General features: G+C 39.0%; 1 protein-coding gene across 3 annotated transcripts; it reads left to right on the top strand.

Annotated features, from left to right (window-relative positions):
- The first annotated feature begins 3198 nt into the window (after positions 1 to 3198).
- LOC148677811 (ubiquitin-conjugating enzyme E2 D2) lies at positions 3199 to 26091 on the top strand. 3 transcript variants are annotated; one of them, XM_088626512.1, is made up of 9 exons: positions 3199 to 3547; positions 12600 to 12632; positions 20076 to 20139; positions 20227 to 20258; positions 20343 to 20420; positions 20928 to 21033; positions 21961 to 22054; positions 22332 to 22381; positions 25183 to 26091. In XM_088626512.1, coding segments are annotated over exons 3-8 (360 nt in total). In that variant the 5' UTR covers positions 3199 to 3547; positions 12600 to 12632; positions 20076 to 20138; the 3' UTR covers position 22381; positions 25183 to 26091. The 3 variants fall into 3 exon arrangements, with proteins under 3 accessions (XP_088482638.1, XP_088482619.1, XP_088482627.1); XM_088626493.1 differs by lacking the exon at positions 12600 to 12632 and having other exon boundaries at positions 3201 to 3547; XM_088626501.1 differs by lacking the exons at positions 12600 to 12632; positions 22332 to 22381 and having other exon boundaries at positions 3202 to 3547.
- Positions 26092 to 27472: the final 1381 nt, after the last annotated feature.

The raw sequence follows: 27472 nt of genomic DNA, 5'->3' as shown, positions 1-27472 counted from the left end.
TAAAAGGAGGTGAAAGAAACTCGTTACAGAGAATGTTATGTGGTCACAACCAGTATTATTTTTAGATGGCATTATGGTTTTGAAGAGAATACCCATACTAATTGTTGAAAATTACTCCATAAGGCATAGTCTTGAATGATAGATTCCCTAAGTAAAATTCTCAAAGTTATAAAGGGAGGGGGGAGCTCACAGATGTTTAGATAGAAGATTTATGTCCTGGTAAAACCCTGGATTCAAAAATCAAAAGTCAGAAACGTGGCGATACCCGACACTACAAAGCCACAGCAAAAGAACTGGTATGAATTGAAACAAGTCTGTATAGCATGTCCAACAGCATGGAGGGGTGTTATTTTGTCATTTTATTTGTCATTTGCTGAGCCAATATCAAATATTCTAGTAACATTGAATAGTAGCATGGAGTCTGGCAGTCTTTCTCCATTTTGTTACATTTCTATTTGTCACAATATTATGAATCATTCTCCACTTGAGAAATAATGCTCAACTAACACACTCTTTCATAATTAGGAATGCAGAGAAATTGACACATTCTTTTGAATTTCAGCTATTAGAATAATTACTGAAATACGCTGTTGTCAAAGTCCAGATGGTCTCTTGTCTAGGTATCACTCAAATCTATGAATTGGCTTCATTACTCTGCTCTCCTCCCCACTGATAGCTGGTGTGTGGTGAGCGTTCTGGCGCACTATGGCTGCTGTTGCATCATCCAGGAGGATGCTGCACATTGGTGGTGATGGAGGGGAGTCCCCATTACCTGTAAAGCGCTTTGAGTGGAGTGTCCAGAAAAGCGCTATAGAAGTGTAAGAAATTATTATTATTACTAAGCACATAGGTACTTGTTCCCTGACAGGCAGAGTAATGAAGCCAATTTATAGATATGGGTTATTAGGAGGCCATGATTGGTAAGAGCCAATGGGAAATTTGGCCAGGACGCCAGGGTTACACCCCTACTCTTTTCGAGAAACGCCCTGGGATTTTTAATGAGGACAGAGAGTCAGGACCTCGGTTTTTACATCTCACCTGTTTACAGTATACAGTGTCCCCGTCACTATACTGGGGCATTAGGACCCACATAGACCACAGGGTGCTGGCCCCTGCTGGCCCCACTAACACCTCTTCCAGCAGCAACCTTAGTTTTTCCCCGGAGGTCTCCCATCCAGGTACTGACCAGGCTCACACCTGCTTAGCTTCAATGGGCTGCCAGTTGTGAGTTGCAGGGCGATATGGCTGCTGGCCATACTCAAGGAGGTTTGTTTTACATTCTTTCACATCTTATTTTCTATTAGTGTTTAGGAGAACAAAATTAGAAGTCTGTGGGCAATAGGAAAAAAAGATGTTCCTATAAAATGTGAGAAAGGTTATGCCTAAATATGAATGACACTAGCTAGTTAAATTGGGTACTCTTTAATGTCTGTATTAATAAAGATATAGCTAGCTGCGTCAGCATGTGTAGGCTGCAAAGGAACAGGTAACGGGTTTATTCCATCCTGAAAAGAAAAGAAAGGAAACACAACATTTCGGCCTTGGAGCCTTCTTCAGGTGTCACATCTATGAAAAATTTGTGGTTTCACAATGTAAATCTATAGGTAAAACATTCTTTTAATCAGCTACATAATTAAAAATACATACTGTACTACCTTCATGGCATCAACTTAAGGAACAGGTAATGGGTTTATTCCATGCCGAAAAGAAGAGAAAAGAAACACAACGTTTCGACTGTGACTGTGACGTTTACACAAATTATTCTGTACCTGTAAAACAAGTAAAAATAGCTTTAGGGAAAGCAACTGAAATGGAAGAAAGAATTGTGCTTTACGTTTTTGAATTGTGTTTTTGAATGTGGTTGGTGACAGGAAGGACAATGAGCATAATGAGGGGTTAGCTGCAAATAATCTGGATGTAACAACTGAATTAGCGTTATGTCAATTATGTTATGTTCTTGTTATGTGGTCCATTTACTATATATGAGTATATAATGTATTGTGATTGTATGTTGTTTTTGAAAATGGCCTTAAAAATTGATTCACAAAAAGAAGCATTTGTTCTGAGGGGTCTCATAATTTTCTAGGTGAAGGTTGCTTAGGAATGTTCAGTCAGTTGACTCCATTTCATTGTATTCCAGGGATTTCAAGCTTTTCTTTTTACAGAGTGCTCTCTCAATAAGCAATCCCCCCACCACTACTACACAAACACACAAAATCCATACATAATATCAAATTAAAATTGGTTTAGTATTTGTTGTTGATGATCCTATCACTTATTCTAAACTATACTGTAAAAAGGTGCCGTCCTTTGGATGAGACATAAAACCGGGGTCTTGACTCTCCGTGGTCATTAAAAATTCTCTGGGTGCTCCTGTTTTCTTCCATAGTTCAAGGACATATTGGTAGGTTAGTCACATCTGGGAATATTGACCCTAGTTTCAGTGTATGTGTAAGTTTGTGTGCCCTGTAATGGACAGGTGTCCCATCCAGGGTGCATCCCGCCTTGCACCTCTTGCTTGCTGGGATAGGATTCTGTTCCTGCTATCCTGTGTTAGATAAAGCCATTTGAAGATAGATCAATGTTATTTTATTCTATAAGCATATAGAATATGGGGCAGAGTGGTGGCAATGTGGCTAAGGATCTGCGCCTGTGGCTAGAAGGTTGCCGGCTCAAATCCCACGGCTGGCAGAGGAATCCTACTCTGTTGGGCCCCTTGAGCAAGGCCCTTAACCCCAACTGCTCCAGGGATGCCGTATAAATGGCTGACCCTGCGCTCTGACCCAAAGCTTCTCTCTGCCCGTCTGTGTGCCTGTGTGTCTCAAGGACAGCAAGCTGGGTAATGCGAAAAGACAAATTCCTAATGCAAGAAATTGTATATGGCTAATATAGTGACCTTATCTTATTTTAAGCATTCTGAGTTGTAACAGATTGATTGACCTGTGAAAAATATTTTAACATGGGTTCTTAGAAAGGAGAAAGCATTAGTTCAGGGGATTGCCGTGACCCTGATGTACAGTTTATATGGGTTGCCTTTCCCAAAGGTATCCAAGAGAAAACAGTATTAGTATTGTAGCTGTGTCCTTCCCGTCAGAGAGAAGAAGAGAGGGGCTAATTTCTCTGACGCTGTGGTGCGGCAGGGGCGGAGTGATACAGCAGAGGTGGGCCGGCTCAGCAGGGTGTGTGTAGTTCCGGCCGCGGCGGCCATCTTGTGGAGCAGAAGCGCGAGGGAGAGGGACGGAGGAGCTGGCAGGACCGGCGGCTGTAATCGGGAGCGAGCGAGTGATCATTGAGGCCAGCTACTGGTGATCACAGAGTGGTTTGTCGGTTTTTTTCGGCTTTTTTGTGGTCGCCTCCAACAGAGTGGGCCCCCCGGGGACGAAAGCGTGGCATCTTATTTTTTTTAATTTTTATTTTTACCTTCTCCCTCACTCAACACTCACACACCCGCTGGCGATTTGGACTGAGAAGACGTTTTGCTGCTGCTCCTTCGGTAACCGACCCGTGAGAGAGAGAGAGAGAGATGGCGCTGAAGCGAATCCACAAGGTAAAGTAGGATCGCAAGCCCTGTGTTGGCCGTGGTGATGTGTATGTGTGTGTGTATGGGGGGGGGGTTAATCGTGTCCACGGCTTGGTCCACGGTGTGGCCCGTTTCCTGCGCTGCAGCGCCGCGCTGGCGCTGGGTTTCCTCGGCGTAGCCGGGATTCGCAGGACACGGCAGATTCCCAGGCAGCTGTCCTCCCCCCCCCCCCACCAGGCCCGGCCTTGCCCCCTGCCTGGCGTGTAATGGCGGTGTGTTTCTGGTTTGTGGGAAGATGGTGGCCGCTCGGTTTGAGCTCCGTTCGTTGTATGTTATGTAACCCGGCGTCTCTCTCTCTCTCTCTTTCTCTTTCTTTCTCCCCCCCCCTTGCTGGGGCCGGGCAATCGCTCTGCCAGTGTGACCCCTGGGCCCCCAGGGCGAGTGGTCCTGGCCGGGGAGGGGTGTCGGTGTACGGGCAGCGATCCCGGCTGGATCGCGGGGTCGGGGCCGCTCTCTGCCTCATCGGCAGCCGTGACCGGAGAGGAGGCTTCTTTTGTTGGTTTGGCGATGTTGGTTCTGGGTGTACGTGTGGCCCTTTCCCTGGGACAAAGTGGTTAATCGGCCGCATGTCTCTCTTTATCTCTTTTTGTTTTGTTAAAAGAACCGCATTGCATTTTTTTTATTTATTTATTTTTTAAAATGGCGGCTCTGACGGGTCCCGTCAGTGTCAAGTAGCTACAGCGCATTTGAGCAAAAACGGAATGGGCGAATCATTCATGAAAGCACATCGCAAAGGGCTGCTGGCGACATTGCGCTAGGGCAGTAAAAGGAAAGAAATTGACAATCTGGCCCTCTAAACCGGATTTTATCGACAGAAAACGGCCCTGGTGGGCGCTCGCCCCTGTGACATCCAGTCTGCGATGGGGCTGCTCCCCGATTGCTTTAACAACCGTGTGTAGGGTGGAGCATGTTTTTACTGTTAACGTGAGAAAATGTCTCGGATGTAACTCACTCAGCCCCTTACGAAGTCGTGATTAATACCACTGGCATGGTCTAGAAGGATCTGGACCTAGCAGGGATGTGGGGGGGGGGGGGGACTCTGGAAATGCGCCCATTTTCGCTAAACATGTTACTGTATAGATGTGGTGACTGAAACTCGAAGTTTGTTTTAGATAGAAACATCTTACCCCCCACTATAGTTCATTGTCAACTTTTCCCAATGTGCTCTATCGGCCCCTTGTGACGGGGCTGGTGGCAGAGCGCTTTAGTATGGAGGCAGCGACGAATACGTCTGGCAGGTTCTTGTTCTTCTCGCTACAAAGTGCTCCTTTCAAAACACGATTTGAAGGTGGAATGAGAGCTCTGTAATCGTAATCTAGCCGCTGAGCATGTGGCTTGTTGCTTTGCTCGGTTTGTCAAGGTTAAGGTTACCAATGATAACCAGCATTAGTAGCACAGTACCTTAACTAGGTCGATTTTACTTAATCCCTGGTCTTGTCCTTTCTTTAGAAATGTCTCCTAGAGCATTTTTCTTGGCCTGTCAAACTGTATGCAGAGTTTAAAGAGATTGGGTAACACTTCCTCCTAGTTAACAGGAATTGAATGCTGTGTTCAGACTGCACAGGGAGATTCCAGATACAGTAATCAAGTTATGTAACACCTGCATAAAGGTACCCAGGCATCGCCTCTTTAAATAATTCAGACTTGTTCGCCGATGGACACTTAAGGTAACCTAAACTATTCAGGGTTTTGCTAGTCTCTGTGGGAATTAGTTGTAATGTCTTTGTCTTTTTTCCACTCTTTGAGACAGGCTGTATTAACTAGTTTAATAGTTTTGTCTCATTGAAATTTAATCCCATTTGACTTCCTTATCTGGAAAATGGGTATAGGCAACCTGAGATGCACAAATATAGATTGTACTAAAAATAAGGGATGTTTTTTTCCGGTCTTGTTATATATATATAAATTTTCTTCAGTGGCTTAAATTTGTTCCTTTTCACTTGGAAGAATGGATCCAAATTTGTGGAGCTGAATATGTTTTTGGTGGTCTTCAGTGAGCTTTTAGGATAACATCTTAACAAAAATGGGCACTGCTGCTTAAAGTAGAATGAAATATGCCAATTTGTTAAATTATCCAGAGCAAGATAGGTTAAATGTTCACTGGTGAAGAAACTAATAAGCTGTTTTACATACCCTGTGGTGCTTGTGAGCAGGTAGTGTCAGAATAGGTTTTTCATACAGTCCTTCACACATGCCCAGATAGCTGTATTTGTAAGTTAGGAATTCTCATTAAAATGTCACCAAAAGGATAAAGGAAGAACAAAGTATTTTTCCAGTGGTAGCTTTATAGCTATACAAACAGATTTGCCCCTCCCCCCAAATTATATCCAGCTTGTTTTAACACAAAACCTGTTACAACTGGAACTGTATTCTTACATTTAGAAGCAGACGATTGTCTGGAAGTGGTTTAAAAAGGTCATTTTAATCTCATTTCTGCAGTTTATTTTAAATTTCATGGCAAGTGTCGTGTCATTTTGTCTGTATAACAGTAATCAGTTTTCATTGATTTCACAGTTTTCACTGGAAGAAGGCTCCACAGCTGAAACATTGTTTCCTTTCTTCTCTTTTCAGCATGGAATAAACCTTTACTTGTTCCTCGTTAGTTTTCATTGATGTCAGTCAGGTAGTTTATTCTGTCCCCAAAAACAAGGTACTTCAAGATGGATTTTCCTCCATCAGCCAGTAGTTGCATATCTTGCGACCATGCGTGTCATTTTAGATCTATTCCCATGAACTCTGCAGCTCCTGTATGACAATATTTTTATTATTTTCTTTTAACAGACAAGAAGGAGCAGTCGAAGCTACTTGTAAGTTGGTTGTAGCAGTAAAGTTAAAAATCCCACTATGATTAGGCTGTATGTTGATCAGTAAATATGGTATGCTTGGTACATTTGTTGAGTGTCCATTATCTGGATCAAGATAGTTTCTTTGCCCTGAAAAATGAAGTATAACAATTTCCTCATAGAAATGTGCATAGTGTGGTCTACTGATGTTTTTTTTTCTGTGTATTCCTTATAGTCTTCGAATATTTCCCTCCAAGTTCAATTTAAGTATTTTAAATGGTGCAACAACATAGCCCTTGTGAAGTGTTATGGGTAGTGTACTGGACACATGCTGAAAAATGTATTTCAGTACCACAAAAATGTCCAAGATGGATAAAGGCTCTTAATTGTTGACTTCAGCGCAGGTATATAGGTAAGGATTTCAGAACCTCTTTGAAGTACATGCTGGATACTAGACTGGATAGTGCCTGAGAGAACCTGGGAATCTGTGTAGTTGCCAGTCTGTACATTTTTGCTAAAAATGCATTTAACGGAAGTAGCAAAATACAATAGGTGTGATTGCTGTTCAGTCTATGCTGAATTTCTCTTACAGAGAGCTCTGAAGATTAGCAAGTGTTACTTAGTTCCAACATTCAAATTCTCTTGACGTCAAGAAATGAGAGGGTTCTGCAGAGAACCTCATTTACATTCAGACAACCTGTTTAATAGTCTTTCTTGAATAAGTCTATTCAAATTAAGCATAAAAATCTTTAAATTCATTTCTAGCCTGTTCCCAAAAGCCCAACTTTTAGATTCTGCTTTGTTTTTCCAGTCATGTCGCCTTATATACTGTTTTACAAATTCTCTAACCTCTCAAGCCTTGTATGCCTTTGTGCTGCCTTGTTCATTTGCGTTAGTATCACATTTCTACATGTAAAGTGTTTTGATGACTTTGTCCACACCATTCTGCAACCTGATCCCAGTAGAAATAGATTTAAACTTGTATGACTTCAATGCAACTGCGGGGCAAAGCTTGTGAAAGTAGTTACTCCCATTCACTGCATTGTCAGTTGAACTCTCTGCTACCTGACTATCCACCATTTTCCTCTTGTGTACATTTCATGCTGTATTATTTTATCAATCCATTTTATGTTCTGTAATGGGTTTTTTTTTCTGAAGCTTGCCTTTTTTCTGTTTTTTAGGTTTTGTGTACCTCTACGTTAAAATGTTTCATTAAACAGATGCATAGCAAAGGGTGTCTAGATTTTTCATCAGTTGCTGTAAAGCTCTTAGAAATAGGGTGTTACAAACGAGTTACTGAAATAGAGCAGGATAATCAATAATTAAAATAATTACCCCCCCAAATCCCCAAATTGTAAAAGATATGCCCAGGAAATACCTGAGTAGTTGGTATATTTAGAGACACCTGTGTTCTTTGTTCTCTGGCACAGCTTTGGTGAAAAGAGTAACCCAATCAGGCAATCTGGGATAAACACATTTATTAATAGTGACAATACTAGACACACAACATAATCATACAAGTTAGCTTTAACATGGAGATAATCCTGCCTTCTAAGCAGGATATGGCTTACTACTAAGAGAATGGGGGACTGTATTCCTATTTAAAAATGCATCCACTAATCAGGAAAGACCATTTTAACCTAGGGATTCCTTATACAGGATAACAGGGTTTCCCAAACAAGGTTCAAATCCTGAACTCAGATCAGTCTTTATGGTTGATTCTGAACAAGGCCCTCGCACCTCCGGTGGCTCCCTTTTCTCTGTGTTCTTCTGCCTGTTTCTCTCCGACTGTCTTTTCTTTCCTGGACTAAAGATTTACAAAAAAAACATTAGTTAATTAAGGCAAACCTTTTGATTCTTTTGATCAGAATGTCTCAGATGTTGACTCCCCATTGTAGCACAGTTATATGCTAATGTGGTATTGATACCAGTTTTCAGGACACATACAAGATGTGAACTTTGTTATGTCTTTCTGCCACATCAAAAAAATACTGAGCATTAAAGGAAATATTAAAAACTGTAATATTTATAAAGCAGGAATTATATTTTTTGTAGTAGATAGTGACATTTAATGTGCACATACATGCCATTGGACTTTTGTCAACAACAGGGGATCTAGTGTGAAATGCAGTTGCAGCATGAGTATGCATTATTCTGCTGGCATGTTATCACTCTAAGCTGAGCCCTCAGAAAGGGCAGCAAGTGAGATCCCAGGACTTGATTACTACAGCACCACGCAGTCAGGTAGCCATCATGTCACTACAAGTAGAGATCTGTAGAGTTGTTCTTGTCTAGAACCTCATACTTTGACCTCTCCAGAGATTTGATTTGGTCTGTATTACCCAACAATCAGAGTATTGTTCTGCGTGTCTGAATCACATTTCCTTACCTACGTTAAGATGGTCTCTGAAAAACTTGTTAATGAGGACTTGGCTATGGTGCTGTTGACTCCAACTACAGTGACTTAATCCAGTCTCAAGAGTACTGGTTGCACAGAGCTGTTGGGCTTTTGATAAGTAAGGCAAATAGATTTTTTTTTTCTTTGTTTACCAGGGTAATGTTTTAAATGGTCTCATTACCTTGTCCAATAAACACTTGCTAATTTGTTTAGTTTTGTGCAGTCACTTGAGTTTATCTCAGTCATGTATGAGCAGTTAATATAAAAGAAAACTTTATACTCTTCTAAAACCATAACTACAGAAATAGTAGTAATTTTTTTTTAGATGCCTGGTATATTTTCCCCAACATTTCAGGCTCTAGTGGCATTGGTTTACAAAAAACAAAAGCATTTCTGAAAGTTTTGTTGTGCAAAGCTTGCTGCATTGCACATCAGCGTTTCCTAGAGCTTTTTGGTCATTGTTCCCATATGTAGAAGATTGTTGCTCTTGGGTTATGTGACAAGTCATTCTGCTTGTAACAAGGAGTAAGTGATTGCAGCTCATTTTAAAATTCAGCTGAGTGACTGGGGTTATGTTAGTTTTAAAAAGCTGAATAAGTATGCTGACTATAATTCAGGGAGGACCTCTGTTAGAAGCTGTCTGTAAGTAGTGTCTGAATTATAGATGCTGATCAGCAGTGATGAATCTAGAACCAGTCAGTGGATTGAGGGTCAGAAATGTGGATCAATGACATTTCTTTAAATTTCATAACCAATACCAGGTGCATCCTACTGCGCTCCTAGATTTGATGCTCACAGCTGTTAGTGTTGCATAAAGTGTGAATTTGATTCAAGAGCTGAAAAGTGAAAAAGTGACTATTTTTTACATGCTACATATATTGAAATACTAAATATACAATTTTTAATGTTGTGAAATTGTTGGTCTGCTCGGTCATTGTCATGTAATGTCATAGTGTAAAAATGAGATTGCAGTTATTTCCCTTGCCTAGGCTGTTGCTCAAATCCAGTGTCCAGCCATGTATATTTGTTAAATATACACATTTAACATTTGTGGGTATTTTTGTTTTTGGTGGAAGTAGAAGTCCAGTATACATTTTATCTGCTATTTTTCCTTTAAGCACAGTTCAGCACAATGGCCCTGCTTAAATATCTTTCAGGTCCCTGATCACTATTTTCATCAGAGGCAGTGCTGCTTTTCGAAATATCCTTTCCATGGAAAACAGTTCTCGTATAAATGTACAAGTACTATCGTCATGATAATAGGATTGCTGTTGCAGATAGTGTATGAAAATGTGTCCCCTTTGTGCTCACAAGATAAACAGAAATGGCAAGACAACTGCAGGAGTTACTTTTACCAGATTTCTGCCTGTATTTGCCAGTACGTATAATTCTTTGTAAATGTAGACCCTTTATACACAAATGCTTATGGAACTTGAGGCTTGCCTTTTGGAGAGGTGCTTGTAAGAATCATAGATTCCACATTTGTCATGTTTTGTGCAGGGAGATCCCTCACAAATATTGTTCTGATTCTCGATTGTATTACCACTTCACCATTTTCAAAACATTCATTATGAGCATTTGGTGAAGGAGATTATGATTATTACAGGAGAAGGCCCTAGATTATGATGTAACATTTTTAGGGTGGTATTTTCAACCTTATACACCTTAGTGCTTTGCGTCATATAGATTGACTGAAGACTAGGTACATTTTGACATGCTCTTGTGCTTTTAGTATAGTATGAATGAATATGCATCAGGTTTACTTTGGATTAACAAATACATTGTCATACTGCTTTGTTTAGCAATGACAGCACACAATTGTAATATTTGAGAAATAGTAAGTCTGTATTGTGTTACATTAAGAAATAGACACGGATGTAATTCGTCTCCTCAAAAAGATTTGAGCAAAAACATTTCTGATTCTGAAGCCATATACAATTGAACGGATTACTCAGGTGGAATATAGCAGTGGCTATGTCCATTTCAGCTGTCGCTTGTTAATGTGTATTCATTTTGAAAATTCTGAAATCTTCCAGCTCCACTGAACTGCAGGCTGTCAAACCCGATGCATTATGGCAGGACGAGAGCTTTCTAGAGTGGTTTTATTTCAGCAGAGCTGCTTAACATACAGAAAGAAAAGAGGAGAGACCAGAAAAAGAAACAATAACACCCAGGGCCTATGGGGTGCAATCATTAGATAATGGCTGTTCATAAGCTTTTAAAAGCTTGTTTAATGATTGTGCAGCATACATACGAAAAATGTTTAGGCAATATAATTTGCTGCTCTTATCAAAATCCAAGAAGCCTAAAATAAAATGTCAGTTACTGATGCCTTACTTGGCGAAGAAAGATGTTGCATCAAGGATATTCAGTTTATTAATGTGCGGGGATTCTTCTGAGCAAATAATTCTGTGACGTTTTTAAATTGGTGATTTACACAAAAGGGCCTTTACATCCACTCTCCATAACAAAGGGGAATGTTTTTAAAAGAATAGCTTTGCTGCACTTAATAGCGCGTATATGGTCTTGTGTACATGTAATTGAGCAAGCAGACCTTGTAAAACCCGATACAGCTAACCATATACACTGATGAAGTGAAACCTCATGGCTGTTGCTCAACACTACAGCAGGTATAATCGATTTACTGTGTAGTAATAGCCGTAGCAATATATGTTAATGAGGTTCTCCATGTATAAAAACAAGATATTCCATTATGAGTACACCCATTCAGGAAGCAGTTATGGTTTCTTAATATTGTATTCTGTGGCACCTGTAATGTACTTTTTCTTTATACTATAACAGTGTGTAACGTTATACCAGCTATAAATTTAAGTTTCATTATCCAGTGAACTGTCATCAGAAGTGCTGCATCAATTTTTGTATTCACTGCCAGGAAGTTTGTTATAGTTGCTGGAGTTTTGCGTAAAGTAAATCTTAAGGAAGGTTCCATGTGGGGTATAAAAGTGTGTTGTAAGCGCAAACATTATCTGGCTCATCGCTAGTAGTTTTCCCAGAAATTCCGGTTTCGCATGCAGGTAGATGTTTTCTCCAGAGAATCCTCACTCGCGTGTTACGTGGTCTTGGAGGCAGTTTGACCATGAAACCAATTGCTTTACCTCAGTAGATGCAGGGGAGGTTCTCTCAAAGCTTGTTGTGCCACTTTGCTTAAGTGTTGTTGCTGTTTCAAAAGAGCTGTACATCCAGTTCCAAGCCGTTTGGGTTAGGCATATTCCTGTACGTAGTAAGTGCCCCTGTCAGATTTGATATTTTATGTTTAGTGCCAAATAGTTGAAACACTCTGGCGTAACAGTTGAAATCTGACTCACTAGTCACCTTTTGGAAGCAGGGTAACACAAAGATGACATTTCAAAAATCATCTTCTGTTCCAAATGCTTCAGAGTTCATATTACAGACAATACTATCATTTTTAGTTTCTTCGTGAGCATTCATCAGACGATGATGAACTTTTTTTTCTTTTCTCATGGTTGTCCTGCAGCTTTTAAGCTCAAGTCAGCTGAGGTTTGAGTTGTCAGGATGTGGTAAATGTAAGCACTGGCAGCTGTCATGAAAATGTTTTCTGTGAGTCACAGTGATTCCTTGTTTTCAGCAAAGACTTGGTGTTAACTTGGTGTACAAGATTGGGTGAAGTTCCTGCTTGCGAACCAACAAAATCAAGATTTGGGAGACCATCTAGTTATTCATCCGTATATGTGCTGCTTCAGTAATTGGTGGTTGATTGCCCTCAGTTTGCATTGTGGACAGCAGAACCTTGTGCTTGTTTACATACTTGAAATCCACTACAAATCCAGTGATGCTGTGTGTTTCATTTCTTTTGTAGCAGTAGCCGCTGACCACAACCTGAATCAGACAGGTAAATGAATCAGCTCTGCTTCAGCTGTACAGGTAGCAGAATCTTACCTTCTGGCTGATTTCCCAGGCTGGTACATTTCGGGCAATGCTGCTTCTGCAAAACAGTTGCCAGCAGAGAGGGTGAATGTAACACCAGTGCAATATTAAAAAAAAAAGGTTAATTCCCTAAGAAATATAAAAACAAATGGCCAGGAATCAGAAACTTTGAAGACTTGTATAATATCGGACCGACCCCAAATTTCTACCAGTTTAGGTACTATAGCATCACTTAATTTCGGATTATTGGTATGGTTTGTGATCCTGTGAAGAAAACTTGTTAGCAGAATTATATCGTCTTTTATTAAGAACATAATTGAGGTTACATCCAAGATAAGACTGTTCTGCCCCACCAACTCTTTTGGTAGTGAGTTGCTAATTGATCTGAGGAACTCATCCAGCCATTTCCTGAAAGAAGCTAGGATATCTGCTTCTAACACATGGCTGAAAACCTTAACAGCCCTGGTAAAAGTTCCTGATATGGATTGTTCGTCTCAAAGCTTGCGTGCTTCTTTAATCTTCTGGAGTCCCTTGCTTTCAGCATGTTTCTTTTTTTTTTTGTGAGTGCGAGTGCTGACCTCAGCTCTCCAAGAACAATGGTACATCCTCTTCATCCCTGTATTTAATTGCTGTTTTTTTTTCCTCCCATGTTAGCATCCGACCATAGGTTTGTATTTGCCTTTCTGCCTAATGTGTGCATGATTCCTTAAATTCAGTGCCACACTAAAACTGAGCTATAAGGCCGGAAACGAGCATCTTTTAGCGAGTGAGCCATTGTGCCATATTTGCATTGCTTAATTTGTCAGAACCCACCATGGATTTGTTTCCATTGACTGTGCACATCCCTTAATACAGTGTTCAGATTTATCTAAAACTTGTACAAAACTAAAACGCAGACCATAAAGTATTGTGCACTATGATGAAATGTCACTAGCTCTTGGATTAGTAAGGATCTGGACACCAGATTATAAAACAGGTACCTGGCAGCTGCTGTTTAAATGCTTTTCTTGTGTGGTTAGTATATACTATTAGTATATATAATCATTATTAAGATAATGATTTGTTCCTTTTTAAATTTAGAGTGCTTCCCTTTAGTGGAGAGGGGATAGACCTAAATTGGGAGCATCTCTAGAGTGAGAGGGAGAGAACAAATAGGATCTTCTCCTGCGTCAGAGCTTTGAAGCATGATGGTCTGTCTGTTTTACTTCCTGGAGAAAAATGTTGGCTGAATCCGCTGATGACCATGATATTTTTCTGCAGAAAATGTTTTGGTTGGATTTGTTCCTCAAACCTAATGAGGCTTAAATCGTGTTTTTAGAAGGAAAGAACAGAAAGGCTAAAGACTTTTGGTTTTACGATCTTTGGCTTTATGGCATTAGCAATTGCAATATCAGGTTAAAAGAAAGGTCCAGTAACCAGTATTGTGATCGTGCATAAACACAAGGTTGATCAAGAAAATTAAAATGCATACTTCAAAAGATGCTTACATGTTTAGGGGGTTAGTTATTGAGAACAATCCCCTGATGATTTTTAGTCGTTTTCATGCAGTGCTGTGTATCAGTTTAACTTGACCTTTTGAGAAGTCATTTCTGAAAATCATCTTTACATGTTTGATAGCAGTGGCAAATTGACAGACCTCTGCAGGGTTTTTCAACTTTCCCATTGTTGAAATGTTCCTCTGGTAGAAGTTTTCCAGATAACCACAGTTATGGAGAAAAAATTCTGTATTTTCTGTAAATTCTTGCTACAAAAGATTTGGGTTTAAATCACATAAGCAAACAATGGTAATGAAGATACATCAGCTTTAAATTGGACATCTTAAATCAGAATCTGTTTTTGTGTTCTTAAATGTATAAATCATTTAGGAAATTTTAAGCACTCCTCTTGAATACCAATACGTCAAGTAGAAATAATCCTATTCAGGAATGCCCAGTTTCTCATGCTGTACACCACTGTGATAAATGAGGATTCCATTAGTTGGAAGATTTAATACAACAGGTAGCATCCTGGGGGATTTAAGACACAGCACAAGATCTAAGAAAGTCCCACCTTTTTTACATTTTTTATTTGGTGTTTAATGTACCGAAAGATCTCCATAAGGGCCGATCAGTAATAGTTTGTCATTTTATCATGCAAAATCACAATTTCATTATCGTGTGCATTTGTGTTAATGTACCGTACAGTTTTTGTCATTTGTATGTGTCCTTCATGACCTATCTGAGCTCTTCAATCTGGTTTTACATATTAACTGTCAGTCCATGAGGAATCCTGTGATAAAACAAGTAATGGAATAGCCCAGGTTAGATTTTTAGTTCTGCTGGCCCACATGATGCCAAGATTCATTACATATCATTGTGCGCACAGCTCTTCCCATCTTTACCTTGCCTTGGACGATGTTGGCAGTAAATTCAGTTGTTTTCAGAGGAATGCTGGTTAGTGCCTTTTCTTCCGTGACCTCCCCCCACTTTGTTTACAAAGAACGGTGTTTCTAATGCAGGGAGTATAATGATAATAATGATAATGTTGCTTTATTAGCCCTATACAATTTCTTGCATTAGGAATTCATCTTTTCACATACCCCAGCTTGCTCTCCATGAGACACAGACACACAGACATGGAGAGAAACTTGGGGTCCAGAGCACAGGGTCTGCCATTGTACAGCGCCCCTGGAGCAGTTGGGGTTAAGGGCCTTGCTCAGGGGCCCACCGGAGTAGGATTCCTCTGCCGATCACAGGCACAGATCCTTAGCCACAGAGCCACCCCTCCACCCTAGTATCTGATATAATACACGTCAGAGCCCTGCCATGATCAAGTGAGCCGACTTGGCATTGAGAGAACTGATCTATGACTATACAGGCACAGAGTGGAGGAAGCCCATCCATTTGCAACCTGTCCTTGTGCATCCTGGGAGCTGTAATGTTTATACAGGAATAAGAACGTGGCGTTGTAGAATTGATCCTTCAACAGTGTTTATTTGGCTATTCACAGCTTTTAAAGAAGTATTAAAAGCCATATACTCAGTGGCCAAATTCTATTGGTTTTCACATCTGCCTTAATGCTTCTGCAAATATTTCCTAAAGTGGTACTTTATAGAATCTAGTAGAATTCAATGAAATCGTAGGATACTTGGATAAAAGTGTTGGTTTCATTATTCAGATTTTTGCATGATATAAACAAATGAGGGTGGCACAGTGGTTAGCATTGTTGCTTCACAACACTGGGGCCCTGGGTTCTGTTCCAGACCTGGGGTGCTATCTGTGTGGAGTTTCTATGTTCAGCCCATGTTCATCTCCGAGATATACTGGAAGGTTAATCGGCTTCAGGGAAAATTGTCCCTGGTGCGAGTCCCGTGTTTTTTTGTGTGCCCTGCAATGGACTGCCATCCTGTCCAGGGTGTATCCCATCTTGTCCCCGTTGCGTTCCCGGATAGGCTCTGGGTCTCCTGTGACCCTGATTTGGAAGAGGCCGTTAGAAAATGTATGGATAAACAAATGGGGAGAGGTATCCTGGCAGTATTTGTCAAGTGTGGAATGGGTTTGTCTTATATTCTTGGGTATAGCGCTCTAGGTTAAGATCCATAATCAGTGCTCAGCTTGACTAACATGCTTAGTTCTTTGTTAGTTTCAGAGTACAAGTCCTTTATTCATTCTTTATTAAAGAAATCAGACTAAATAATTGGATTAACGCATACAATGCAAGCATATATGTTCTTAAAGGAAATTTCGCACTGAATCTGCAACCTCAGCTGTAATTATTAAAAGGGGAACTTGATGATGTATTCTTGTATTTGTATGTTGTCTGATTAGTTTTTTTTTTGCTTAATTGCATTTATATAGAATTCCTGATGTTTGTGGGTTTTTATAGTGACAGGGAAATTAATGCATTTCAAATGCAACTGGTTTTATTTTTAAGCCAGTCTCTAGGCCTTTTTCTGCATAAGGGAACTTGTAAAGGTTTATTCCATGCTTAAAGGAAGAGAGACAATGTTTCGGGTGTCGAGCCATCTTTAGATAGTGGCTCCACAGCTGAAGCATCTTTTTCTTTTAAGCATGGAATAACCTTTACCTGTTTCTTTGCAGCCTGTGCATGCTGATGCAGCTACCATTTCATCAACTTAGGGTGAAAGGAGTTGCTGGAAATATAGCATCTAAGATTTTTTGCCCTTTTGGTGTCTAATAGGCAGTGCATTTCTTAGTCACTAGTAGCTTTGTTGTACAATTCAACTACATGTTTCAAGCCATTATTTCTTTAAACAGCCACATGTAACATGTTCCTAAACACCATTTGTCTTTGACTTTCTTGTAATCTACAGATTTTATCTTCAACCAGTGACTGATACTGCACCATATAAACAAATTCTGAAATATTTCAGCTCTTTCTGCATTACACCAACTTCCTCTTGCTACATATGTGGGGATAAGCAGAAAGGGTTAGTTGCCTCTGCTTTTGATGTCTGCTGTGTGAAATTGAAAGAGCGATTTTAAAAACCCACTGTTTTATTTTTCAGGTCAGAGCAGCTGGTTTCTGGCATTGGTTTAACATAATACACTCTGGCAGCAGCTGCTGTGTTTGCATTAACATTAAACTATTCTTGATCATAAGACCTAGAGGCCCTGTTGCACCTACGTCAGTTCACACTGAAATTCAGCTACCAGTACCCACAATTGTGTGTGAAATATCACAGTTTTCAGATCAGTGTGAGCGCATCTCAGATTACGGGATTAAAATTTGGTGAAAAGGTTAAACTAAAGGGGAATACTGATGCTGTTAGTGATGCTATCTTGGCACACAGCAGAGAATGTGCTCTGCAGCTAGTGTTCACTCTTTAAAACTGAAACATTTTAATGTTAAAAGCACCATTACTTTGTTTTTTGTTTTCTTTGATCTAAAATCCAGATTTACCTGCAAATGTAGAAGGACATTTGTAGCCAGATTTTAAAAAATCAAACTTGAAATCATCTGGCACGGTTTAACTTTCCAAGCATGAAATCTGTCGAATGCAAAATGACATTTTATGTGAAATTGATCTTAATAAACAGGTGGAAGCTGTTTAAGGTGACCCAGAACAGTCGAAGGTCTGAGTTCTAGTAGAGTCGGCACTGACCTTTTGACACTCTTGAGCGGTGGGTCCGATTTTGTTTTCCACTGCCACACAGAAAAACGGGCTCTGTCCACATCACTTCCTTCTTCTTTGGTTTTGCATCACATTCTTGAAAGCCCGACATCGCTACGTTTTCTCTTTGTTGATTAAAATATTAAACAAATGTGACCTTTTAGAATGACGCTGCAAATTCAGGTGAAATAGTCAAATGAGTCTCTTCAAAGTCCTAGTAGGTACGACTACCTACTGTAGGTGATACTGGATAATCTGTCACATACTTAGTAGGGAGTCCACCTGCAAGTGACAGTGCATAGGAGCTACTGCGTATGTGAGAAGTGTCACCTTGTCCTCCCGTGCAAAAGAAATGGAGAGCAAGTGGTTTGAAACCTCACTAGCCACGCTGCTGACGGTGCAACAAAAATTGGTGAATGTAATGAAAACGTTTGATTTTTAGCAGTGTTTTTTTTTATTTAGACTGAGCAAAGGTGTTGCAGAGCAGGGTTTAACTCGGAGGTGGAGGCATCTTTGACTTGCTGGTTGTGTTGGCTTGCTTTCAATGCAAAGAACTGTGGAAACTATACCGCACGCAGGTGCCCTGATGAAAAGGGGTTTTGTTGTTTTTTTTTCTTTCCTCCTTCAGAAAAAAAGTGCCATAAATTATTTTTTGTGGGGGAGGGCGGCTGTCAGCTGTACAAAGAAATGGCCTGAGTTGAGCGCAGGGTAGCTGCAGTGAAAGCTGGGCATTGTTGGTACAGTAAACAGAATTGAGCAGTTGACTCTCACTGTTTCAAGTTTGGAGATGTTTATTTGATTTCATTTCATTAGTCATATAAAAGTTAATTATCCCTGTGCCTGCACGCATTCTTTTACTGCTGGTTGAACTCGGCGTCTGGGTGGTTATCTTCATGGATTCTGAAATTATCTGATGCTTTTCCTTCCCATTGGAACAGGACAGTGAATTAAAACACTGAAGTAGCTGTGCTGTTTCGTGTTTCTATTTTAAGAGCACCAACATCACACCACTAAAAAGCCCCATGTAATAAAGTATTTGTGGTTCTTTGTTTCATGTCTACCGTTTTAAACTTGATGGGCCACATATTGACGTCATTGGTAAAATGAAATTTCAGTTGAGTGTATTTTTGTATGTAAAATCAGACTGAAAGGGTGTGTGTTCTAATGAATTTGCTTAAGACTTGATGAGGCACATATCCTTTGTTATTCATACTTGTGGGATTTGTCATGCTGGTTAAGATTTATTTCGTTCTCTTCAAACAATGCTAGGTAATATATAAGCAAAGAAAAGGGGGTAAGACTGTCCAAAAACCCTTTTATAAAGCTTCATACAGTAGCCAGTGCAATATTGCAATTTATAGGTGAGCTGTGCTTATATGGGGTATCTTTAGTACTAATACCAACATTGCCTTTGTTTACGGTTTTACAGTTTATGCTGCAATAGCAGTTTCTAAAATATAATATTTCCTTGTATTTAAGTCTTATGTACATGCTTTCAGGTTTGCATGTCAGACAAATGAGTCCTGTGTTAAAAGATCATTTATGTTGAAAATCGTTTTTCTCATAATGCGGACTTCACTTGACATGAGAAATGGTTTTAAAAGTCTACATTTTCAATTCCTACCATTGCTTTAGTACAGCATTAGCAAAGATGATTGTGTCTAGGATTAAATGCTTTGAAGGTGAAGGGAGGCTAGCATTAATTCCTTTAGATGCTCTACTGTTAGGTTTACTTTTTCTGCCTGAATTCATTTTTGGCTTGCCACTGGACTATCAGTCTGAGACAGATGTAACACTCCTATGATGATTGATCTGACAAACGTGGGGCCTGCCAGCTTTTCTATTCACGTGTGTATAAAAATTGTATTCCATCAGGCCACCAGAACATTAAACATTGTACAATATATTGTACAAAAAACAGAAAATATGTACATTTTCTGTTTAATATAAATCTGGTTGCCTACTACTGTTTGTTGATATTTAGTGAATAAGGAAAATTGGTGTACTGTACCTTTTAAATGTATTAAAATCAATCACCCCAATACTAGGACAAAGTACTTTATCTTAGTATTTAATCATCAAATTGGCAATTTCACAGATGTAACAGCCATTAAGATGTGATGTAGAGCTTTATAGTTCTGGTGAACTAAAAATTTAGAAGGACTTTGGCTTAAAAAAGAATTACATTTTACAGAATTACAGATTTCAGTTCTGCTGCTAATTTTGGAATGTGCCAGCTACATAAAAGAGCAATGTGTTGTGCCACTATGAGTCTAACAGTATCATTTTTTTCAGGAGCTAAACGACTTGGCACGAGACCCACCAGCACAGTGTTCAGCGGGTCCAGTTGGAGATGACAGTAAGTTTTTTTTTTTTACTAAGCATTTTTTTAAATTTAATTTAAGTTTGTACTCCCCCTTTCAACTTTCTTTTTTTTATTTTTTAGTGTTTCATTGGCAAGCCACAATCATGGGACCTGTAAGTACTTAACATTTACACATTTGTAGTTTTAAAATGTTTTTTTTTTGTCTAGCCCCTTGATTGTCACATTTTCTTCCACAGAATGACAGTCCATATCAAGGTGGTGTTTTCTTCTTGACAATTCACTTTCCCACAGACTACCCTTTCAAACCTCCTAAGGTGAGTACTGCAATTAGATTAATAATTGACGATTAGGGCTACAATTTTGGCATAGGTATTTTTAGTAGAAGAAATGTTTTTTACTCAAATTTACCTAGAGCTTTCCACAATTCAGGCTGTTGTATATTGCTAGGTTGTCTGATTGAGCTTGGCATTTCACAAGAGGAAATCAATCTCTTCGTAGTCCATGCTGCAAATGGGTAACAAACACTTCAGAGCTATTTTAGCAAGAGTTGGAGAGCTGTAATTTCAGCTTTTGTGCCAGAATTCCACAATGTCAAGGCAGGAATGGAAGGTGAGCAAATACATGAATGTTACCGTTCAGTAAAGGCAAAAAGCATTTTGTTTGAGCATATTATTGGTGAAATGAATGGTGAACTTGGCCACTTCTGTTGACCTTTCAAATAGGAGGGGAATAGTAACATTTCTTTCTACTTTGTACAGCATTTTATACACATAAAATGGAACAACTGCTTCTTCAATTAAAAGTTTGCTTTTGTTTTTCAGGTTGCCTTTACCACAAGAATTTATCACCCAAATATTAACAGTAATGGCAGCATCTGCCTCGATATTCTAAGATCACAGTGGTCTCCTGCATTAACTATTTCTAAAGGTAAGGGTTTGAACACTGAATTGGACTTTCTGATATTTCTTGGATAATGTCAGTATTGTGTATTATAGAGTAACATTTATGGTTTTAAATCCTAAAATTAGGGCTTGAAACAGCTTAAGTAGTTTAGTCATGATTACCAGGTTTTTATGTCAATAGTGATGTAGTATGGGTTATAAAATGAACACTGTCAGAAGGAACAGAATAAAATACTTTTTTTTACTTGCACTTCTGAAGAATGTTCATAATTAAATCGTTTGGCTATTTTTACTGGTATCTGGTAATTTAGTATTCATGTGGCTTATAAATAGTGTAGTCAGTAAGTATTTGGACAGTGACATTTTTTGTTGTTTTAGCTCTCTACTCCAGCACACTGGTTTTGAAATGAAGTTAAAGAGCAGAATGTCAGCTTTAATTCGAGGGTATTTACATCTATATTGGGTGAACCCTATAGGAATCGCAGCGCTTTTTATACATAGTCCTGCATAATTCTGCACTTCAACCTCAGTCATTGTTTCGTTTCAAATCCAATGTGCGAGGGTATAGAGCCAAAATAAAAATTGATCACTGTACAAATACTTCTGGACTGCAATTTATTTGTTCAAACAGTTTTTTGGAGTTGCCTCTTTTTTCTCCCATTAACTTTCTATTAATTTTGATAGTGCAGAGTTGTATTCTTCAGACAGGGTAATACAGAAAGTGCGTTGTGACTTTTTATCTAATAAGAATTTATAACAAGATGACCTGTTTATAGTACTCTTCAACTGGTTTACCTTTTACTCATTTCCATTTACTTTCCATTTCTCTGCTGAAATATGGAGCAGTCCTTGTCCTGTCTGCTCCATCTCCATATATTCCCACATTGTTTTAGTTGTGCCTTTTAATCCTCCTACAATGGAAACTATAATACTAAAATCTCTTCTCTTGCAGTTCTTTTGTCCATTTGTTCTCTGTTATGTGATCCAAACCCAGATGATCCTTTAGTGCCAGAGATTGCACGCATCTACAAAACAGATAGGGAAAAGTGAGTATATGTTCACCTTTCATACCCTTATAGTAGTCCTACCTTTGAGAGGAATTGTTGGAACTGGGAAATACTTCCTGCTGTATTTTAATCTTTGTTATAGGAGATCGGGGAAGTCATGCTCCAGTTTTTTAGGGCAAGACTGAAATTACATGGCTTTATTTAAAGTGTGCGTAAAATTTTCATTTCAATTTTAAAGCAGTTTTTGTGTTAATATCCTTAGAAGGTCAAGGAAATAGAAGTATCAACATGACATGGCAACCTTCTGCTTTATTAGGTATAATAGACTAGCAAGGGAGTGGACAGAGAAATATGCAATGCTTTAGGGTAAGATCACCAAGCATCTTGGTGTGAGGACACTTGCACTGCTGCATGAAAGCAACCTCACTCTTCTAAACTAACCAAGCAAGGCTTAAACACTTTGGGCTGTAATGGATTAACTGCTTGGAGACGTGATTGTGGTGTTTGATATCAGGGAGGCTTATGTTCAATAAACACTTGAAAACCAGGGTTTTTTTTAGCTTCCAGTAGCCTGGTTGGATTCAGGTCAACTTATTTGGTGTATTTCTTTAATATGTCAAAATTGAACTATGAAAAGTATGAATAAAAATACATTGATTTTAGACTAGATCTTGGATATCTAAATCTGAGATATTTGACCTTTTTTTATTTTAATCTACCAAAAGAAGCCCATTTTAGGAGTAATTTTATTTAATATCAGTTCATCTTTGGGAAAGAAATCTGTAAAAGGGTAATCGCACTATGGTGCCTTTTCATTTAAGTACTGCATATTTGTTGTTGTTTTTTTCCCTATTTTGTTCATTGGGACAGCAGTTGGAGCTTGCACCCAATACATAATAGAATAGCAATCCTAATCAAATCTAATCCCATAGTGATTTTGGTAATTTATGTCCAGTAATTAGACCTGTATACTTTTATCTTGCTGTGACTTTGCTTTATTCGATTGTTTTCACATTTGCGAAAGGCGATATTCAGTCTTGTGTATAGAATAGAGTATAAACTGAATAAAATGCTGTGTGAATATGAATGAAACTGCTTTAAAAAAATTTTGTCTCTAAGAAATGGATGTTTGTTTGTTTCTTGTAGTCACACTCATTTAAAGTCTTTGTGCTTTGGGAATTCTATACCAAATACATAGGCTATTTTACATTAGCCTCTTGTCCAAGATATGTATGGATTTCTTCAGATTCCAATATGTCAACCTTTTCTCCTCTTATCCCATTTTTCTCCTTTATCTCTCTGTAAAATTGGTATGAGGTCAGTATTTTCTCAGTACTCTCTTAGTGCAGGACAGAAGAAGCAACCTTACTCTGCAAAAGAGTAGAGGTGGGCTATAGTGTCCTTTCCAAAACCTAACATTAATAAACTGCGAATCCAAAGCCATTTTTGATTTTTGAATAACTTCTGTTTTGGTTACAATGTGATAGACCCACAAAACAAAAGCCATTGGGAAGTGTCTAGGAATTGTAAGGTAGTTTTAAATATTTGGAATTTCCATGATGGCAGTGATGGCACCCCTGATCAAACCAAGCCATCCAAGTACCACCTACAAGTCATCTCCTCATAGGCACCCCAAACATTCTCAATGACCAACATGAGCGCACGTGTGCACACATACAATAAATATAATAAACTTTATTAGATATAGCGCCTTTAAACGTGGCTTCTCAAAGCGCTAAAAAAAACAGGAACAACAACAATTAAAATTAAACAATAAAAAAGCACCATTTCAGTGAGAGGGGTAAGCCTGTTTAGTTGAGCAGAGCAGATGTCAATTCATTGGTCGAGCCTTGATACAATTCACAACGGAGTCTTAACAGATTTTAAATCGTCAGGCATTTTCTTGACAGCCAAGGCCTCGCCTTGGCCAAATTGACGACATCTACAGACTCATCTAATTGCAGTGGAAAGCATCTGGTCATCTTAACACGCTTTATCAATGTACTTTTGATATCATCCGCCATATCAATAATTCTGTGAGGGGCTGTGTCTTTCAGAGGGGGCAGCCGTTCGAGCTGTTTAGCAGCTTTTTCTCCACACAATACGTGTCAGCTCTTTTGTCAACGGTAAATAAGGGTCGTCAAAAATAGTGTGGGCCTTACCTGCTTTAGCAATCTGCAAGCTTGCATTTTTCCCCGTTTTCAGTTTCAGGAGTCCGCCTCAGAAGTTAAAATAAGTTTTTATTTCATGCGCATAGGAGTGAAACACAGAGACGCTCAGTGTATGTTTCTCAAATTAACCTAGAACAGTTCTTAAATTTTTCTGTTTTCTATCACGCTTTCCTGTGCTCAAAAGATTTCCAGCGTTCATAGCACACATTTCTATGCATTCCTGTGCTTACAACATTGGCATTGTTCCAAAGTCACGCACATTCTCCTACCTCCCTATTTGCTGGAGATACCTTTTTTTAAATACAATTGGTCGCTTGCGTTCGTAGTACGCATTCCTATAGAATGGTATAGAATTATATAGTAACTCTTGTCCACTCAAGTATTAGCGCGCTTAGTAGGCTGTGTATTCGACACGTATTAAAATAGAAAGTATGAAAACCCGTCCCGATTTTTCAGTGCACACAACAAAGTTCCAGGGTCATATGGCAGAGCACCTGGCGTGGTACGCGTACCATAGTTTGAGAACCACTGCACTATGGCTTTCCCTATTTAGACCTGCCGGTCAGTCTGTACCTTTTCAGTTTATTTTACCACTGCAACCACTTGAGCCAGGAGATATAACAATATAATACTTCTGAGGTTGTAAGGGTAATTTCAGTGAAGTGGAAGAGATCTTCGATCTACTACTGATCTGACAAGGCATGTTGGCAGGCATACTAGACAAATTTATTATCATAAAAGTTTCATAAAGCTGTTATTATTTTTTATTTTTGTTTGGTTTGAACCCGAAGCAAAATGTCAGATTGTGCTTATAGACCTCAGCACGTGAAAATTACAGTTTGGCAAACTAATCTTTAGGTTGTTGGTTTGAACAAGTTGCAAAACATCCTACTGCTCCAGCACAGCTTGCAGCAGATGGTTATGAAATGGGTAGTTCTGCTCTTTAATGCTTTCTGTTGTGGTTTTGTTTAGATTGTGCTTTTTATCTTCACACAGGTACAACAGAATAGCCCGGGAATGGACTCAGAAGTATGCAATGTGATGCTACCTTGTGGAAGTCGGAACAACCTGCATTATAGCTGGAATAAACTTTAAATTACTGGTTTCTTTGGTTATCGTATTTGGCTGCTCCCCTTATCAGACCATATCTTTTTTTTGCCCTACCCTCCCCCCCTTCCCCCCATTCATTCACATGCTCTTATGAGAAGATAGTCTCTCCAGCTTGGACAAGACCAGCTTTCTGAATTTCTAAAGTAGTTCTCATCAAAAATCGCCCAAGGTTCTGAACTCTTTAAAGGAGCATGTGTCCGTAAATGGCCAATGTACCTTCACAGCCCCTTGGTTATGAGACTAAAAGTGTGCCTCATTGCTCTAACACACTGAAGATGCCAGCGAAAAAAAGGATGCTTCATGTGCAGTCAGCCTCATCTGATCAGGATCACCACATTGCTGGATAGCATCCATCTTTTTGTAAGCTTTTCTGCTAGTGTTAGAGACCTGAGGTCTATGAAAATGTATTTTATGCTCATAACTGACAGAGTGAGTGAAGTATTGCTGCAGAGTGTATAAGCATCAGCAGTACAGAAAATAATGCTGTATTTTATGCATGTTAATAAAGGAATAACCTGTTTATGTTCTGCAGAGAATGGAGATTTGGGGGTGGGAGGGGTGGGATGGGGGATACTCCTAAGTCCCCTACTAGGGTCAGAACATTTTGTAATTTTTTTCATTTTTTTCTTTTCTGTTTTGTTTTTAGAAGTCGGGAGCTATTAGTTAATCTATCTTCCACAACACTGTTTTCTGTAGCACTGAATAAATGATGCAAAGCTCTCAATGGTTGACCGATCAACTAATAGCTCTGCTAGTTATTGATTTATTTTTCCTCAATAAAGTTACATAAACCAATATCACATAGCCTGTTTCCATTTGTATAATGCTGATAAGTCAACATCAAAATTGGTTAAATTCTTCAGCTGATGCTCTAGTCATTCTTAGAATCAAGTCGTTAAGCAATTTGTAGATTTTTGGATTCATGCTTTATTTGAACAATTTTTTAATGCATTTTTTAAGGTTACTAAAATTCACATGGATACAACTTGTATATAACCCATAGGAATATTCAATCCAGAACTTGTCTCAATATCCTCACTTATTTGCAGAAACCAGCAGGACACTAAACTAGATCTTTGTTTTTTTTTTAGGTAACTTTAATACTATACTGACGGCGAAAAGTACATATTGCTACACTAATTCTATTTTCCTTTTTTTTTAGCGATGTACAATGTTCAAAATTCCTCAATTGTACAGTGTGCAGCCTTACGTTTGTGTGCTTATGTTCCTATGTTTGATGCAGTGTATGTACACTATATATTTAGACATTCGTAGACTCACATAGTCCTCTGTAGACATTATGCAGTGTAGTATTATCTTGCCAGTGTGTAATAGGCACCAGAACAGTAGAGGATGGTGCTCTCTGACAGCTGCTGTTTCCAGTCTGTTGCACTAGCTTCTATTATCAGTTACACCTTTCTTGAGCTTCCTTCCTTGCTGGTGAACAGCTCTCATCTTCAGCTACTTTACTGCTTAAAAGCTATTTTTTGTTTGATCCTGAGGGGATTATAATTTCTTTCGAAAACACAAGTAATGCCCTTAGGTTGATTTGGGTTCTGCGTTGGCTACGGTTCAAAATTTATAAAGAATTTGCATACAAGTATCTTTACAAAAGTACTTGTTTCTACTGGAGTACCTTCAAATTCATATGGTAAGAATTGTGGAATTTTAATTGAATAGCAGCAGCAGAATTCTGAAGGGGCCTGGAATTTTAATAGTTGGAAATACTGTACTTCTGCCCATGTGTTTTGCTACACCACACTAAAGTAATGGTACAGCTGTGCATACTTTCAGTTTCATAAACGGCAACTGTGCAGATATAAAATGGCATTTAAAAATTTCTTGTAGAGGTGCTTCAATTTTCATTGTTACAAAATCAAGACAAACGTTGGCAGTAACAAGGTATTAAAATGGAGCTATCTGGAACTATTCCGGAATACTGAGAATTATCCTGCAGCATCAAATGTCTAACGGATGTCTAATAGCTTCTTTTCAGCTCTCCACGTGAGACACTTAGTGAAATCAGTTCATATTGCAGAAACTAGTCCTCATTTGCTAAAAAGGGCTCTCCTAGTCCAGCATACTCCAGTTCAACTTGGAGAAGTTCTGGAACTTTTTTTGATGTATTAAGATGACAAGGTCCTATGTTCCATGCATTTATTCATAAACTTAATTT

This window comes from Lepisosteus platostomus, chromosome 1 (genome assembly GCF_059453375.1).
Source record: "Lepisosteus platostomus isolate fLepPlt1 chromosome 1, fLepPlt1.hap1, whole genome shotgun sequence".
In the NCBI taxonomy this organism is placed as follows: Eukaryota; Metazoa; Chordata; class Actinopteri; order Semionotiformes; family Lepisosteidae; genus Lepisosteus; species Lepisosteus platostomus.
The sequence above is the reverse complement of the archived record's forward strand: the minus strand, read 5'-3'. Positions and strand labels throughout refer to the sequence as shown.